This window comes from Molossus molossus, unplaced genomic scaffold (genome assembly GCF_014108415.1).
Source record: "Molossus molossus isolate mMolMol1 unplaced genomic scaffold, mMolMol1.p scaffold_m16_p_17, whole genome shotgun sequence".
In the NCBI taxonomy this organism is placed as follows: domain Eukaryota; kingdom Metazoa; phylum Chordata; class Mammalia; order Chiroptera; family Molossidae; genus Molossus; species Molossus molossus.
The window spans coordinates 68954604-68972103 of record NW_023425352.1 but is presented as its reverse complement, the minus strand read 5'-3'; the positions used below and the strand labels follow the sequence as shown (position 1 = coordinate 68972103).

At 54.1% G+C, this 17500-nt stretch overlaps 1 protein-coding gene across 1 annotated transcript in view; it reads left to right on the top strand.

Moving 5' to 3' along the window:
- WDFY4 (WDFY family member 4) overlaps window positions 1-17500 on the top strand; it is a 284390-nt gene that overhangs the window by 252943 nt on the left and 13947 nt on the right. The window contains exons 54-58 of the mRNA XM_036265310.1: window positions 6806-7018; window positions 9391-9538; window positions 10535-10719; window positions 11366-11524; window positions 16147-16326. Of these exons, the coding sequence (XP_036121203.1) occupies window positions 6806-7018; window positions 9391-9538; window positions 10535-10719; window positions 11366-11524; window positions 16147-16326 (885 nt within the window). The remainder of the gene's footprint in view (window positions 1-6805; window positions 7019-9390; window positions 9539-10534; window positions 10720-11365; window positions 11525-16146; window positions 16327-17500) is intronic.

Genomic DNA, 17500 nt, shown 5'->3' with positions numbered 1-17500 from the left:
GTAAGATTTGTGGTGTATTTTACACTATTTCCATTTTTCCTCTCCAGCTCCATAATAGCCTTGAAAGCCAACAGCCTAGCAGTCATTGGAGGGGGAAGAATAGAGTTAGAGCTTCTTCAGAGATCAATACCCAAAGAACTGTCACTGTTGACCTGGGGGGTGGTTCCCTGAAAGACCCCACTTGGAGCCTGCCCAGGGCAAACAACCTTTTCTTCAGTGGCATTTGTCAAAACAACAACAACAAACAAACAAACAAAAAACAGAAACAATGAGCACTGTGGCTGCTAGAGGCAGTAGACAGTAATTGGCAAACAATATTGTGGATAACTATGAATCTTAAAAGAAAAAACTGGGCAATGAAATGTTTATAGGAGGCCTTGAAAAACTTAAAAATATCCCTGGGGACCTAGAAGGACACACATCTAAAGGGCTGTTTTCATACACAAGCCTGTGCTCATGCTCAAGAAAGACCAGAAAAGCCCCAAGTTCTCACTTCTGGCTGACACTGAGGCTCAGTGCGAGTAGGATTTGAAGATGAAGGCAATTTTCAATTGCCCGGCTGAACATCGAAACCATGCTCTAATATGCACATAGAGGCCCTTGGCAAAGACTGAGAGACTTACTGGTTTCAATCATTTAAAGAAATCTACATCCACTTACTACCTGACCATTAAGCTAACAGAGCAGAGACTTCAGTGGCCACACACAACAAAAAATACAGACTTCATAACTTTATAGAACTAGTTCAGAAAAGTTACTAAACAGCCACAACAAATCCTGGGAAGAGGGGAGAGTCTGATTTCCAGAATTTCCATATCATATTATTAAAATGCTCAATGTTACATAAAAATTATAAGGCATTCAAAGTAAAAGGTAGTATGGACCATGCGAAAGGGGGACAAAAAGCAGTCGAGCCCTGGCCGGTTTGGCTCAGCGGTTAGAGCGTCGGCCTGCTGTCCGGAGAGACCCGGGTTCGGTTCCCGCTAAGGGCATGTACCTTGGTTGCAGTTTGTCCCCGGCCCTGGTTGGTTGTGCGGGTGGCAGCCACTCGATGTGTTCCTTTCACATCGATGTTTCTCTCTCTCTGTGTTCCTCTCTCTCCCTCCCACTCTACCTGAACAAAAAAAATGGAAAAATGTCCTCGGGTGAGGATAAAAAAAAACAAAAAAACAAAAAGCAGTCGATAAAACTCTACCTGAGAAAGCCCAAACCTACTAGACAAAGACTTTACATCAGCTATTCCAAGAACTAACTGAAACATTTCTAAAGAACTAAAGAGCAGTACGATAATTATGTCCCACCAATAGAGAATATCAATAAATAAAGAGATAAAAATTACAGAAAGGAGCCAAATAGAAATTGTGAAGTTTAAAAGTACAGTAACTAACATGACAGCTTCAGTGGAGGAAATTAATAGCAGGTTTGAGCAGGCAGAAGAGAGAATCAGCAAACCTGACAGATAAATCAATTGAGAATATCAAGTCTAAGAACAAAATTATTGAAGAAAAGTAAACAGAGCCTGGAGACCTGTATGACACCAGCAAGCAGACCAGCGTACACATAAGGAAGCACCAAAAGGAAGCACCAAAAAGAAAGAGAAAGGAACAAAAAGAATAATGTCCAAAATCATCCCAAATTTGATACAAAGCATTACTTTATACAGCCAAGACACTCAAGAAAATCCAAGAAAGATAAACTCAAAGAGATCCACACTCAGACACCACATAAAATGTCAAAAGATAAAGTCAAGGGATCCAAGCTTGTGATGAGTGAGTGGAAGTTAGAGTTACTTCCTCCCAGGACCAAATTGGAATTAGTTACATTATAAAACAGTCTGAATAGCCAACTACAGACTAGCTGAAGAGAAGTCTTATAACTGAAGATATACAAACGAAGCTACATCAAAACTGGTAGAAAGGGCAGAGGCATGAGAAGGGCTGACCCCACACCTACATGCAGCAGTTGAGAATCTGGAAGGATATCTCAGCTACAGAGGTGCCCCCTGAGAAGCAAGGGGTCTCCGTCCCATGCAGAGCTCCCTAGTTCAAAATACCGGTGCTAGAAAGAAAAGGCCACATAGCATCCGGCTCTGAAAATCGGTGAGGATTCTGTCTGCAAGGGTAAGACAGAGACTGCTAGAAATCTCGGCACCCTTTTGTAGGCTAGCCCACAAAATTGTGTTTGCAGGCACCATCCTGGGCTCCAGCCTGGGGAGGGCAGCTCAGACCAGACTGGCAGCATACAGGAGAGAAGGCGTAGTGAGGCTTCAGAGAAAGAGCTGAGGAGCCACCACCAGTGTCCCTGTGCTGAGTCCCTCTCCTCCACTGCTCACAGACACCATCAGCCCTGGGTTGAAAACTCCCCTCTGTGTAAAGTCAGTGCAGGGACATGCACTAGCCCTGCCATGTTGACTGCCAGTGGCCTGCCCTGCCAACTTGTGCCCTGTGGAGGAATCACCTAGCTGCAGCCAGGCTGGGTCCACTACAGTCTTTCTTGGAAGGCTGTTGAGGAGGTCCAGACAGACTCAGGGGCTGTCAGAGACACACAGGGAGAGACTACGTGGACGGGCCGAGGGCAGGGGTGTTTTCCCCAGTGTTCCCAACTGGCACGATGCCCCCACCCCACTGGCCTGGGGTGATGCACCAGCAAAATATTAGAAAACTGAAGTCAGAAATATATTAAAATGATTATACACCATGATCAAGTGGTATTTATTCATGGGATCCAACGTTTCAATATCACAAATCAATTAAAGTGATACATACATAAACAAAATGAAGACTGAAAATTATGTGATCATGTCAGTCGGTGGAGAAAAAGCATTTGACAAAACTCAGCATCTATGTATGATAAAAACTCTCAGCAAAGTAGGAATAGAGGGATCATATCTCAACTAATGAAGGCTAAATACGACAGACCCAGAGCCAGCATTATACTCAATGGGCAAAACTACAAGCATTTTCCTTAAGATCGGGAACGAGACAGGGATGTCGGCTTTCACAACTCTTATTCAGCATAGTTCTGGAAGTCCTAGCCACAGCAGTCAGAAAACATAAAGGAGTAAAACGCATCCAAATTTGAAATGAAGAAATAAAACTGTCATTATTTGCAGATGACACAGTATTGTATATAGAGAACCTTAAAGATTCCACCAAAAAATTACTGGACCAGATAAATGAATTCAGTAAAGTAGCAGGATATAAAATAAATATCCAGAAATCAGTTGCATTTTTATACACCAATAATAAGCTATCAGAAAGGGAAACTAAAAAAAAAAAATTTTATTCAGAATTGTTTCAAAAAGAAAATACCTAGGAATAAATTTAACTAAGTATTTTATAAAAGACCTGTACTTAGAAAATTATAAGACACTGAAGAAAGAAATTGAGGAAGATACAAATAAATGGATACTTGGAATATTGGGGGAACCCCTTTGTAAAATATATGATTGTCTAACCAATATATAGTACACATGAAAGTAATACAAAATAATATTAAATGTAAACTAATTTAAAAAATAAAATTTAGCCCTGGCCAGTTTTCTCAGCGGTTAGAGCGTTGGCCTGAGATCCAGAGAGACCCGGGCTTGGTTCCCGCTAAGGGGCACGTACCTTGGTTGCAGTTTTTCCCCGGCCGTAGTTGGGTCGCATGGGTGGCAGCCACTCGATGTGTCCCTTTCACATCAATGTTTCTCTCTCTCTCTCCCTCTCTCTCCCTCCCACCCTCTCTGAACAAAAAAAAGGAAAGGTGTCCTCGGGTGAGGATAAAAAAATAAATATTTAAATAAATAATAAAATTTAAAAGAGATAAAGTCAAAAGAAAAATTTTGAAAGCAACAAGAGAGAAGCAAGTCTTCACCCACAATTTACTTTCAGTAAGATTAACAGTTAATATTTTATCAGAAACCAGAGTTCAGAAGGCAGTGGTATGACATAGTCAAAGTGCTAAAAAAATGTCAACAATAAATTCTATATCCAGCAAAAACGTTCTTCAGAACTGAAAGAAAAATGTATTGACATTCCCAGATAAATGGAGAATTTATCACTAGCAGACCTGCTTTGTAAGAAATATTAGAGGGGGTTATTTTTCCTGAAATAAAAGGGCACTAAGCAATACCTCAAAGGAAGTTGATGATGCTAAGGAAATGGATGGTGGGGATGGGCAACAAAAAGTCTGGTTTTGAAGGAGAGAATGAAGAGAGAATCCCACCTGGATGAGATGAGAGTTTAAGGGAATGTTAAGGCTTTATATTTAAATTTTTAATAAGTATGTTTAAGAAACAGTAGGAAAGAAATGTTAAATGTAAAAGAATAATTAACAAAGTGAGAGAGCAGAAGGATTTGGAATTCAAATCAAGGGGAGAGGGTCAGCGTTATGTAAGAGGTGGGGCAGCTTCCCGGCTGAACAGGAAGGAGGGGAGTCGGCAGGTGGCAGCTGAGGGCAGATTGATCTATTGTCAGGAAGACGTGGGGGTCCCTAACTGGCTTCTGTTTTTCTCTGTACGGTAGGAGGTTTGTTACCTGCTGAAACTGAACAGAGTGTGCGGGTCAGAAGAGGGAGAGCGGGCAAGGTGAAGCAGTCGCGTGGCACTACAAGCACGAGTTGACCAGAGAAACATGTCTGGGTCATCGGCAGTGCTCAGTGTTCATTCGAGACTGGTCACCAAAAGTTATAGGAGGATCAGTTTGCCCCTTGTGTGGTGTTCTTCAGACACTCTGGTGTGGGCACCGGGACAGAAAATATCTGAATTTACTTAGCGTGCTTTGAACAGACAGAAGACACACGGTTCAGAGACATAACGAGATATTGGCCATAGTGTGATTGAAAGGTTGGTCCACTAGGTTTGAGCTGGATGAAGATGCAGCTAAAGACTGGAGAGTGTTGGTAGATTAACAACTAAAATGAGTGGAGTGGCAAGCGGCTGCATGTGCTGATAAGGCGAAGAAAACTTTAGGACGTTGTTAAACAGCAAGAAAGGTGAGGATGGCCCTGGCCGGTTTGGCTCAGCGGTTAGAGCATCCGCCTGCGGTCCGGAGAGACCCGGGTTCGGTTCCCACTAAGGGCATGTACCTCGGTTGCAGTTTGTCCCTGGCCCTGGTTGGTCATGCGGGTGGCAGCCACTCGATGTGTCCCTTTCATGTCGATGTTTCCCTCTCTCTCTCTCTCTTCCTCTCTCTCCCTCCCACTCTGTGCAAAAAATGGAAAAATGTCCTCAGGTGAGGATAAAAAAAAAGAAAGGTGAGGATGTGGCTTTCACCCGCTGGGATGTTTGAATCTGATTCTGCAGACAGAGTGGTTACCGGTGGGTTAAGGCGTGTCTGCGGGAGTGGGCGACTACGTCGAGTGGAGGTGAAGGTCACTGGAGAAGTGAAGCTTAAGGAGCTCAGGGGTGAGAGACTGAAATCCCTAAGAATGATGCCAGGTCCTGGGCTCTGCTCAGCAGCAGCAGGTGTCACCTCTCACGTGACCTGGGACCTCCAAACGGCGCCACCTTTCCTCTTGCTTGTGTGCGGCAGCCACTGAGGAACACTGCCACCCGGGTCCCCTGAGCTGAGCCAGCACCACCCATCTGGGCGGTACCCATGGCGGACGGAGCGTGCTCGGGCTCTGTGCTGAATCCTCCGTTCCCTGCAGGTGCCGCCTGCAGCTAGAGGCAGAAGCTGCTGGCTTCCTGCAGGCGCTGTGCTCCTGAGCGCGGTGAATAGAGGGCCCGCTTAGAGGCTACAAGCTTAGGGAAAGGTTCTGTGGCTGAGTCTGGGACATCTCCTGCCCTCCTACTTGGGACGAGAGCCTGCACATGGACACTGTGTCCCTCAAGGCCATCACACTTGCCCCTGAGGCGCGAGGATGACCTGTTCTTGCCCACTGCATGCCCTGGTCTGGACAGAGGTGCCTCAATCAGGGAAGCTCACGTTCCCGGGACCGAACTGCCCCTCAGAGGCAGATGCTGCCTTTCCCTCCCGGGAAAGACAGACAGGGCCCCAGATCCGTGTCCAGTACTGTCTGCGTACTTGAGTGAAGTGAGGCCTGCCATCGAGGTTGGATGTCCCCAGTGGAGCTCTGAGCCTGGGAGTGGGGCTGGGACAGGAGTTTCAGAAAACACATGAGTCTGCCCCAGAAGTGGGGTAATGATTCCTGCCAGCAAAAGGTGGTGCCAATGGGCAGAGACAACATACAGAAAACCCCATGCCACGCCAGGTGACTAGTGGGTGCTCAGGGTGATCATGGTAGCTGAAACCACACGGAGATCACTGTGCACAGGCATGAACACAACCGGGCTGCACACAGACCCACAGGGAAGGTACAGTTGTCCCTATTTTGCTGATGAAGAGCAGGAGCAGGGATGCTAAGGAACATGAGTGGCAGTGTTGGGGTCCAGCGCTCTCCAGAGCATGTTCTCCTAGCCGCGACATTTAGTCCCAGCCTCTCAACGTCCTCTGGCCAGTCAGCTGACCCTTCCTCCTGGGCCAGCTCTCAGCAGGGCCCGAGGTTTATCTTCAGTCTGGTCTCTTCCATTTGGCTGTCACTCTCGGAGCTGCGTGGCCCAGATGCTCCGGTCCTCGAGGGGGTTTGTGGGGCGGTGAGCCAGGTTGGCGGGGACACTTGGGGCTCTTTCACACAGCTCGAGGCAGGAATTGGGTGGGCCTTGGTGGCCTGCACATCTGCCCACCTAGAACCCCTCCAGTCCGGGGAGGCGCTCCCCATTTCCTGTGCAGAGCCAGCATCCTGACCCCTCGCCCACCCCTGATCGGTGCGGTGAGCGTGAGTGGCCCGCATTGTCATGCTCTCTGGGTTTTGGTTCCAGGCTTTGGAAAGTGACTTCGTCAGTGCCAACCTCCACCACTGGATAGACCTCATTTTTGGGTACAAGCAGCAGGGGTCAGCTGCAGTGGAGGCTGTTAATACCTTCCACCCCTACTTCTATGGCGACAAAATGGACCTCAGCAGCATCGGGGACCCCCTGATCAGGAACACCGTCTTGGGATTTGTCAGCAACTTCGGGCAGGTGCCCAAACAGGTACAGCCACACCCTTCCCCTCTGTCGTCTTTATCAAATAAGTGTGCACACTGTGAGCTGGTGGGGGACAGAGGGGCCTTTGCCCGGGGGGGGGGGCAATGACAGGGCTGAGAACACAGTGGTCTCTGAGCCTCTCCCTGAGGCGTCAGATGGTAGCCCCGGTCCCCCTCTGACGGGGATGAAGGCGATGGCACTATCAACAGTGGTGATGGAGACTGCATTCATCTCTCATGTGTTTGCTGACACTATGATACGTCCACGGGATTTAATTTTTTATACGTATCTACTCTCTAGAGCTGTTGTAAAGGTCCAATGAGTGAAGACATCAAAAGTACCTGAAATATGATCAGCACTCAACAAATGTCAGTTTGCAGTGTGGTTACCTCACTGACTTCTCTCCTAAACTCGTGTAAAGAAATTACTCTTTCACAGAGGAGGAAACAGGGCTCAGACAGGCTCAGTAAATAATCTGCCGACAATTGCCATTGGCAGGTGGCAGAGGAGAGCTCCGGCCCCATCTGGCTCGAGTCCATGTCCTGCCGCCCCGTGACAGCGCTCAGCTCTGTCCTGGGCCTTGGTGACCAGCAGGGATCTCCCAAGAGCCTCTGCTCCGCGGGCTGCGCCCCTGGGGATCACGCAGTGGTGAGGCCGTGCAGCCGACACCCAGAGGAGCGTGGGATTCAGCCACGTGTCTCCTTGGTCCCAGCTCTGTTGATCCTCCAGCTTCGGTTCAGTGGAGACAGGCACCTGGGTGTGGAAGGCTGGCCCCCGCGGGGGTCCTGCCTGGGCACTGGGGGCACACTGAGCAATGAATGCAGCAGCCCGGCCCGGCCCAGCACCTCCTGGCCAGCGGCTTCCTCACCTGAGAGCCGGCAGGCTCGGCTCAGTGAGGGCAGAATGGGTGACGTCCTCTCTGCCGGTCTCGGGGGACCTTCGTGTCCGCTCAGTCAGTAAGGGGCGGGTGGAGGGCCTGGGCGGCTGGGAGAATGGGGGCGCGGCCAGGCGGGGTTTTCTCAGGGAGACCGCTAGAAAGAAGAGAATTTCAGGAAAGATGCTGGGTAGCCTAATAATTTTATTTTTTTCATTTAAAAAATAGAATAATAAAGATAAAGCAGTTAAATCATTCAAAATAGTGGTCACCACCAGCTGTGTTCTATGTTCTCTGTCACAGTCCTTGTTCATAAGGAAAAATGTTCGCTCATCGTGGGATCATGGAGCACACAATGTTAGATTTAGATCTTACTCAATGATGCATCGTGTGAGCCTCTAAACATTCTTTGTAAATAATGATCAGAAGCAGGAGCCGGCACAGGGGCCTGGCGCCTCCGGACACGGTGCAGGGACAGCGCTCCCTACCCTGCTCCCGGCTCAGTCCCTCCCACTCCCGCTTCAGCTTCACCGGCTCCTCCAGCGTCCACCTGCGGGCTGTCGCGGACAAGGCTGCTCCCAGGCCCCAGCGGCCCACCGGGCACGCCTCGGCCTGTGTGCCCAGCTGAGGCCAGCTCCCACCGCAGCCCCTGGGTCCTCGCGCCGGCAACAGGCCCGCTGCTGAAGGAAGCGGCCCGCGGGAACTGGGGTCACGGAGGGGCTGGGGCCGAGCTGGACTCCCTGTGCCCTGGCCGGCAGCACGGCCCGCACCGCCGCACTTCCCGCTCTGCTGGTTACGCAGAAAGGTTGCCATTAGGGACAATTGGATGATGGAGGCCTGAGAAAAATGAAAATAAGAACGGCCATTAGTGGGGATTGCGTGTGCTCTTTGGAAGGCTTGAGAGATGGACGTGTCTGTGCAGAGTGTGGGAGTGGAGGGGAACATGGGAAACGGATCTGGCAAGTGAGCAGACAGGTGTGGGGGGGGGCATCGGACCCCAGGATATGACAGGCAGGGCTCCGGGGGACCAGGGCTCCAGTGAGCTCATCCTGTCCCCAGCAGCCAGGAAGGGTGTACCTGGCAGCCCTGCACTGTGACCCCGAGAAAGGAGCTGCTCCCCGCCGAGCCTCCGCCCAGCCCTGCACTGTGACCCCAAGAAAGGAGCTGCTCCCACGGAGCCTCAGCCCAGCCCTGCACTGTGACCCCGAGAAAGGAGCTTCTCCCCCAGATTCTCCGCCCAGCCCTGCACTGTGACCCCGAGAAAGGAGCTGCTCCCCCGGAGCCTCAGCCCAGCCCTGCACTGTGACCCCGAGAAAGGAGCTGCTCCCCCGGAGCCTCAGCCCTCATCTGAAACAGCCGCAGGGTCAGCCCGAGGGCTCTGTGTGCTGATCACGCTCACCCAGGGCAGGAACCAGCCGAGCCCTGTGCATGGGGACCTGCACGGGGACCACTTCTCTGGCCGTCTGTCCCTCACGCTCTGTGTGTCTGTCCCCTGTCTCTCCAGCTCCTTACGAAACCCCACCCGGCCAGGACCCCTGCGGGGAAGCCTTCCCCTGGAAAGGACGCCCCCACACCTGCCAGCCTGCCCGGCCGCCCGCAGCCCTTTCTCCACAGCCTGCAGGCGCTGCGGCCCTCCCAGGTCACGGTCAGAGGTGAGTGTCCGGCCGCATCCTGGGTCTGTGTGCGAGTGGTCCCCTCAGTGACCGGCATCTTCCAGAACTTCAGGGGCACAGACTTCAGCAGGGCTGGGGTCTGACTGGGTCTCAAGTCGAAGCAGGAACCTGGGGGGCCCTCTGCTCAGAGTGTCCAGGACAAACTCCATCCCACTTTGACTTCTGAGGACTCACCCGTCTCCCTGTGTGTCTGTCTCCCTCTTTTCTGTGCGCACATACACACATGAGCACACCCCTTTCTCTCTCTCTCTCACACATACCCCTCACCTTGAGAGCTGAATGGAGGAGCCAGGCTTCCAGAGGGAGGTGGCAGCCCCTGGCCCTGGCCCTGGTCTCTGCTCTGAGACCCAGTGGGCTGCAGCCAGCGGACAAGGGCATGTGCCGGAGGCCGATGGCCAGGGTGTGGGTTCCCGGCTGCCACTTCCAGGGGAGCTGTGTGTGAAGCCTGAGGTCTGTGCTGGCCTGGGGGGTGCGCGGGTTTGGGGAAATCCCATGATATGGAACATTCCAGTCCCGAGGAGTAAACGGTCATGTTCGGGTAGTTTTCCTTCTGAAGTTCAAGAACAGCACCGGGGCAGCCCGTCCTGCTGGCGGCAGTGCCCGCCCGAGAGGGGCAAGGCACAGAGCCCAGGGCTCCAACGGCGTTGTGCCATCTGCCCGACAGCCTGGGCCCCTGGTCCTTCCGTCATCTCCTAGGAGACACTGAAGACCTGCGTGGCCACACACTAGGTGTACTTACTGAGTCAGGGCGGAACCAGGGAGGGACCAAGGGACAGCCTCAGGGCCGGGGACTGGCTCAGGCCAGGGTCTAATGTGGCCCCGAGTGAGGCCCGGGGGTGAGGTTCTCGGCTGGTGGTTCTGCGTGGACACACACGTGGCTGAGTCCAGGTTGTCTATCCCAGGCTCCTGTTGGGACCTAGTTACAGGGGTGTTGTCCTTTGCCGTGTGAGCTCCACCCTACTAACTTGGGGGCAGATATGTACCTTTTCTCTCTAGGCTCAGAGTCCCCCAAAGGAGCCATCGGCCACATCGTGCCCACAGAGAAGACCATCCTGGCCGTGGAGAGGAACAAGGTGCTGCTGCCCCCCCACTGGAACTGGACCTTCAGCTGGGGCTTCAACGACCTGAGCTGCTGCCTGGGCAGCTACGGCTCGGACAAGGTGAGCGGCCATCGAGCCAGCGGCCCTGGCCTCAGCCTCCTCCTGGGTGGGGCACAGGGAGTCAGGAGATGGGAGCCCCACGGAGGCACAGCTACCCGTGGCCCCATCCTCCACGTGGCTATGCCCAGGGCCCGGGAGGGAGAGGGTCCACGTGGCTATGCCCGGGGCCTGGGAGGGAGAGGTTCCACGTGGCTGTGCCCGGTCCGGGGGGGAGAGGGTCCACGTGGCTGTGCCCGGGGCCCAGGAGGATTAGGGTCCACGTGGCTGTGCCCGGGGCGTGGGAGAAAGAGGGTCCACGTGGCTGTGCCCGGGGTGCAGGAGAGAGAGGGTCCACGTGGCTGTGCTCAGGGCCCGGGAGGGAGACGGTCCACGTGGCTGTGCCCAGGGTCCAGGGGGGAGAGGGTCCACGTGGCTGTGCCCGGGGCGCAGGGGAGAGAGGGTCCACGTGGCTGTGCCCAGGGCCCGGGAAGGAGACGGTCCACATGGCTGTGCCCGGGGCCCGGGAGGATTAGGGTCCACGTGGCTGTGCCCGGGACCCGGGAGGGAGAGGGTCCACGTGGCTGTGCCCGACCCTGGTGGGCTGAGCCTCTGACCACGTTCAGGGAGTCACCTGGGTACTGAGCGGCACGTATCCTGTCTTTGGCAGGTCCTGATGACGTTCGAGAACCTGGCTGCCTGGGGCCGCTGTCTGTGTGCTGTGTGTCCGTCCCCCGGCACCATCGTCACCTCCGGCGCCAGCACCGTGGTGTGCGTGTGGGAGCTCAGCATGGCCAAGGGCCGCCCCAGAGGCCTGCACCTCAAGCAGGTACGGGCCTCGGGCAGGAGTGGGCTCGGCAGGTGCAGTGCCCTCGCAGCCCGCCCTCCTGGCCTCGGGAGCAGAGCGCGCAGTGCGGGTGGCTCACGCTGTCAGCAAGGGCACCGTTTCCTGCCCGTGGGTGGGTTTGACAGCTGCCGCCACACCTCGGTGCCGGTGAAATGGGTTTCCTTGCCCTGGAGGACTCTGGGCACCTGCATGGGCATGTCTGTGGGATGCCTCCCTACCCTCGCACAGCCCCGTTAAATTGTACTATTGTCCTTCCGTGACTGGCGGGTAAAAGTGATAGGTGCAAGGAGGTTAAAGGACTCATCCAAAGTCAGAGCCAGGACTGTGGAAGTGACGGGCAGGAGGGAGGACAGTGGCCCGGGGCTGGGGCCGCAGCTCCTGGGCACGCCTCCCGGAGCACAGGGACCAGGGAGAAGCAGAGAGCTGCTCCTGTCCCCCGAAGGCTCCGCAGGAGAATCTGAGCTCACAAGGCGGGCACTGCAGTCCCCTCAGAACCAGGCTCAGAAAGGTCGAGTTTGCACTGTCCCTGGGTTTGTCTAACCCTAAGCCCCATGCATCTCCCTGCGTACTCCAGACCTTCCCAGGAAGATCCTCGGGGACACTGCAAACGGCAGTGTCTTCTCGTGTCCGTTCGCTCGTTCTCCGTGCAACCCTAAAGTAAGAGGCCAAACTAAGCATACGGAACTGAGCACGGACTCGATTTCCTAAACTGGACACACTTCACTGGGCCTGGGTTTCTCCGGGTGTTTCCGCGCCACCCGGCACGCGAGTGGCGCACGGTCGGCTCTTGCTGCCAGGAGGTGGAGACCTGAATCGGGGGCACTGAGCGAGCGGCTCAGTCCTGCAGAGGTTGGGCACCTGCCGAGAGGCAGCGGCGAGGTCAGTGCCCGCTGCCCTCCCTGACTCAGGAGCCCTCCAGGCCAGCATGGAGCTCCCGCCCCTTCCCATCTGCACCTGCTCCTTCCCATCCTGCCGTGGCAGGGGGCTGGTGTTCATCCACACCTAGGTGAGGAGACTGGGCATCACTCTGTAGACTGTCTCCTTCTCCTGGGCATCAGTCTGGGTGGCAGGAGGTACAGCTGCCTCCAAATCCAGCCGTGGGAATCCTGCATGCTCTCAGCTCCTCGGCAGAGTGAGACCCTTTATCATTTACCTACAGAGGCTGACATGGCCTTGGGGTCCCCACACTGCCAGCTGCTGAGAACAGGGATCTGTCCCCAACTGATACGCAAGACGTCACCATTAAATAGCTTCATAAAGTTTCTGAAAGTGTTTCATCTGAAAAGATATTAATTACACCATTAAGAAGAAATGTGAAGTTCACCTCCAAGTAGAGCGATGCGCGGTGAGCCCGTGTTCGCACACTGCGCACATGCAGGCCGTCCTGACCTTCATGCAGACGTGCTCCCTCCATGTCCGCTCACCTGCCAGCCGTGCCCGCTTTCCACGCCTCTGTCAGTCAGCTTCATGTTCGCAAGACTACATCGAGTGGCTCCGTGTCGATGGCGCCGTTCCACGGACCACCATGGCCCGGTCAGCCGCGTGGAGCAGCGCAGGAGCGTCCTGTTAGACGGCCCCGAGGACCTGTTGCCGGGGAGCGGCAGAAGCCGCGTCCCGAGCAGCTGCAGAATGCCCTCGCTGACCTTCTGCAGCTTGACGGCGCTGCCGGCGCTTAGGGGCCCCTGTCGCCACTCCGCCCCAGCACGAGGACTGTGTCCGGAGGCTTTCACTTGACTTCATTGTCACTCCTTCAGTTAGGAGTGAGATGGTGTGATGGCCACGTAGAGGGCATTATTCTGAGGAACAAAGAACGGACGGAGGAGCCTTGAGCGCTGCCCCGTCTCTGGTTCCCCAGACCTTTCCCAGGGCAGGGGCGCTGCCCGATGCTTCAGTTGAGGCAGCCAGCCTTGCGTGGGTGGGCGCGCCGCGTGTGACCTGGTCCCTCCCTGCCCAGCGCTTCCCTGCAGAGAGCAGCAGGCTCGGTCCCTGGCTCAGAGCCTGTCTCTGAGCCCCAGCCCTGACGCCTGGCCCCGAGCCTTCACTCTGGATCGCTGGTGCCCTGTGGTCAGAACTCCGTTACCAGCTTGAGCTCATTCTGAGAAGACAGCCAGAAAGCTCCCATCAAATCCCCTGCCCTCCTCTCCATCCAGACAGCCTCCATGTTCCCAGCTGACCGGGATCTGCTCTGCGGGTCACGCCCAGAGCGCCGGCACCATCTGGTTGTACCACGATAGGTCCCTGAGGACAATGGAAATCCAAGGCAGAATGTTCAACTGCTGTGAGCAGGCACAGTGGCAGCTTTGACCCAATGAGGGTGGGTGGTCTGTTCGGAAGGTGGAGGTCTACCACGAGGTGAGCCAGCGTGAGCATGTTTCAGATGGCCACCTCTGCTCTCGTCTGGCTCCAGGGGCAGCGGGCACGGGCGGGCACAGCGGCTCTCACTCACGTCGGGCGCCCTGAGCCTCTGGGATGGCTAGGAGGGCAGCCACAGCCGCGCCAGGAGCAGTTCCCAGCCCCGGGGCACCTGTCTCTAGGGAACACGCCCTCTGGCCAGTTCTGGACACATCACCATCCAGGAGTCAGGCCAGACCCTGCGCAGGCCAGCCTGGGGGCTGAGACCTGAGTCGTGACCCCATGGCCAGACTGGCTGTGAGCCTGGTTCCATTAGACTTGAGAAGTCACATCCTTTTAACTGTGATCCGAGCTCCCTGCCTTCTTCCCAGTTTGGTTTCCAGGGTTGCATGTGTTTTGAGGTCCCTCAATGTGACCCCAAACTTGAGTGTGTGTGAAAATCCCCTGCAGAGTCTGTGGACACCAGGCTGTGGGGTGCCCCCCCAAGAAGCTCTAGTTTAGTAGGTCTGGGACAGGGTTCAAGAGCTTGCGTTTCCTATGTTCCCGGCCATGTCCATGCTGCCGGCTGGCACAGTACACATCACTCAGCGCCCAGTAATGGTAGCAGCTGCTACTGCCGCACGAGGCAGGGCCGGGACAGAGCACAGGGTGCTGCAGCTGCCTGTGGGCTGTGATGGGAGGGGGAGCTCCCAGCTGAGCCTGACCTGGAGACCGGCGGGACCCAGAGGGCAGTCGTGCCGTGCACACACACACACTCACACATGCACTCACACACACACACACATGCACTCTCACACACACACGCACTCTCACTCACACACATGCACTTCACTCACACACATGCACTCACACACACATGCACTCACACTCACGCACTCTCACACTCACTCACACACACATGCACTCACACACACATATGCACTCACACACATGCACTCTCACACACATGCACTCACACACACATGCACTCACACACACATGCACTCACACACATGCACTCACACACACGCACTCTCTCACACACACACGCACTCTCATGCACACACACATGCACTCTCACTCACATGCAGTCTCACACATGCACTCTCACACACACATGCACTCTCACGCACACACACATGCACTCTCACACACACATGCACTCTCACGCACATGCACTCTCACACACACATGCACTCACACACACATGCACTCACACATATATGCACTCACACACACATGCACTCACACGCACTCACACACGCACTCACACACACGCACTCTCACACACACATGCACTCTCACACACACATATGCACTCACACACACATGCACTCTCACACACACATGCACTCACACACACATGCACTCACACACACGCACTCTCACACACATGCACTCACACACACGCACTCTCACACACACATGCACTCACACACATGCATTCTCATACACACATGCACTCTCACACACACATATGCACTCACACACACATGCACTCTCACACACACATATGCACTCACACACACATGCACTCTCACACACACATGCACTCACACACATGCTCTCACACACACATGCACTCACAAGCACACACATGCACTCACACACGCACTCACACACATGTACTCACACACATGCACTCTCACACATGCACTCTCACACACACATGCACTCACACACACACATGCACTCTCACACACACATGAACTCACACACACATGCACTCTCACATACATGCACTCACACACACATGCACTCACACATGCACTCTCACACACATGCACTCACACACACATGCACTCTCACTCACATACGAACACATATACACTCATACACTCACATACACACTCACACACTCACATACACACTCACATTTACACTCATACACACACTCACATATACACTCACACTCACATACACATATACACTCACACACATTCACACATGCACTCACGTACTCATGCATACATATATGCACTCACACACACACATGCATACACATATATGCACTCACATATACATAAACACTCACACACGCTTACATATATACACTCACACATACACACAAACACACACACTCATGCACACACATATATACACTCACACACACACATTCCTATGCATCCCCATAGGCTCTGGAATCACTGAATCACCCCAGATCTGTTTCTTTATTTGGGGCCCAACGGTAAAGGGGGGGGGGTGTGGTATCTCATCAAGTAGCTGTGTTGCTGGTCCCTCTTATAAACTGTGGTTCTGTCTCTTGTCCCCAGGCCTTGTACGGACACACACAGGCTGTCACATGCCTGGCAGCATCAGTCCCCTTCAGCATCCTGGTGAGTGGCTCCCAAGATGGCACCTGCATCCTGTGGGACCTGGACCAGCTCACCCACGTGGCCCGCCTGCCTGCCCACCCGGAGGGCATCTCTGCCACGGCCATCAGCGACATCTCGGTGAGGCTCCTTCCCCGCGTGTCCTGACGTGTTTGTGAGCCTGGGTGTCTGCATGCCAGCCATTGTCCCTAGAGAACCGGGGTGCAGAGGTGCTGAGAGGCCCCGGGTGCGGTGCCCTCTTACACAGGCAGAGCGGGGCTGGCAGTGCACGTCTGGGTCTGATCTTTATTTCTGCTTTATCTTTCTCCGTCGGGGGGCGCGGGCAGTGAGAGGGTCCTGTCCTGGTGTGGGTGCCAGGGGGTTGTAGCGAGCAGTTGGCTTTGGTGAGGGATCTGCTGGGCTTAACCAACTTATTCTTTTGACTGCAAATCAGTGTTGACACAGCAGATGCCTCTGGTCTCCAAGGCAGAAAGTGCTTCTGCTCATCTCTCCGTGCTGGCTGCCGAAGATGAGCCTGTCAGGAACTGTGCATGTGTGTGTGGAGAGGGGGAGGGGAGTTGGAGAAATACGTATATAAATCACAGTGTGAAGTTCCTCCCAAGCTGGACTCCCCATCATAGGCATGGAGTTCCCTGAGAACGCAGATGCTCTGCAGCTGCCCATAGAAAACCCCAGGGCTCCAGGGATGGATACAGTAGCGAAGGGGAGCATAGGAGGAGGGATGATAGAGGAGATTCCTGGTGCCAACTTTGGCTGAAAATGGTGCTCCAGGTAGGGTTGAATCCCAAATGAATGTTACATGGGTAGATGGAGGATTGATGGATGAATGGAGCATGGATGGATAGCTAGGCAGATGGACGGGCAGATAGAGGGATGCATGTGTAGATGGATGGCAAAGGGATAGATGGATGGAGAAACAGGTATGTGTGTGGCTGGGTATTTGGGTGAGCTGGTGGGTAGAGGATGGATGGATGGTTGGGTGGGTGGGTGGATGGATGGATGGGTGGATGGATAGGTGGAGGGACAGATGGAAGGACAGTGGGGGAATAGATGAATGAGTAGATGTTTTGGGAAGGCAGCAAACCTGGATCTGCTAAAACATTAATCCTGTAACGAATGATGTCCTCAGACCTCAGAGAAGACTTACACCAGGACAAGAACTTACTGAAGTCTGCTTGTCCAGGAGCCAGCTCAGTGCTCGCAGTATCTCTCAGTGCTCAGGGCTGGGCAGACATGCTCTCTGGCCTCAGGCAGATTACACCAAACAACTGAGGCCAGGAGCCAAGCCTCGAGA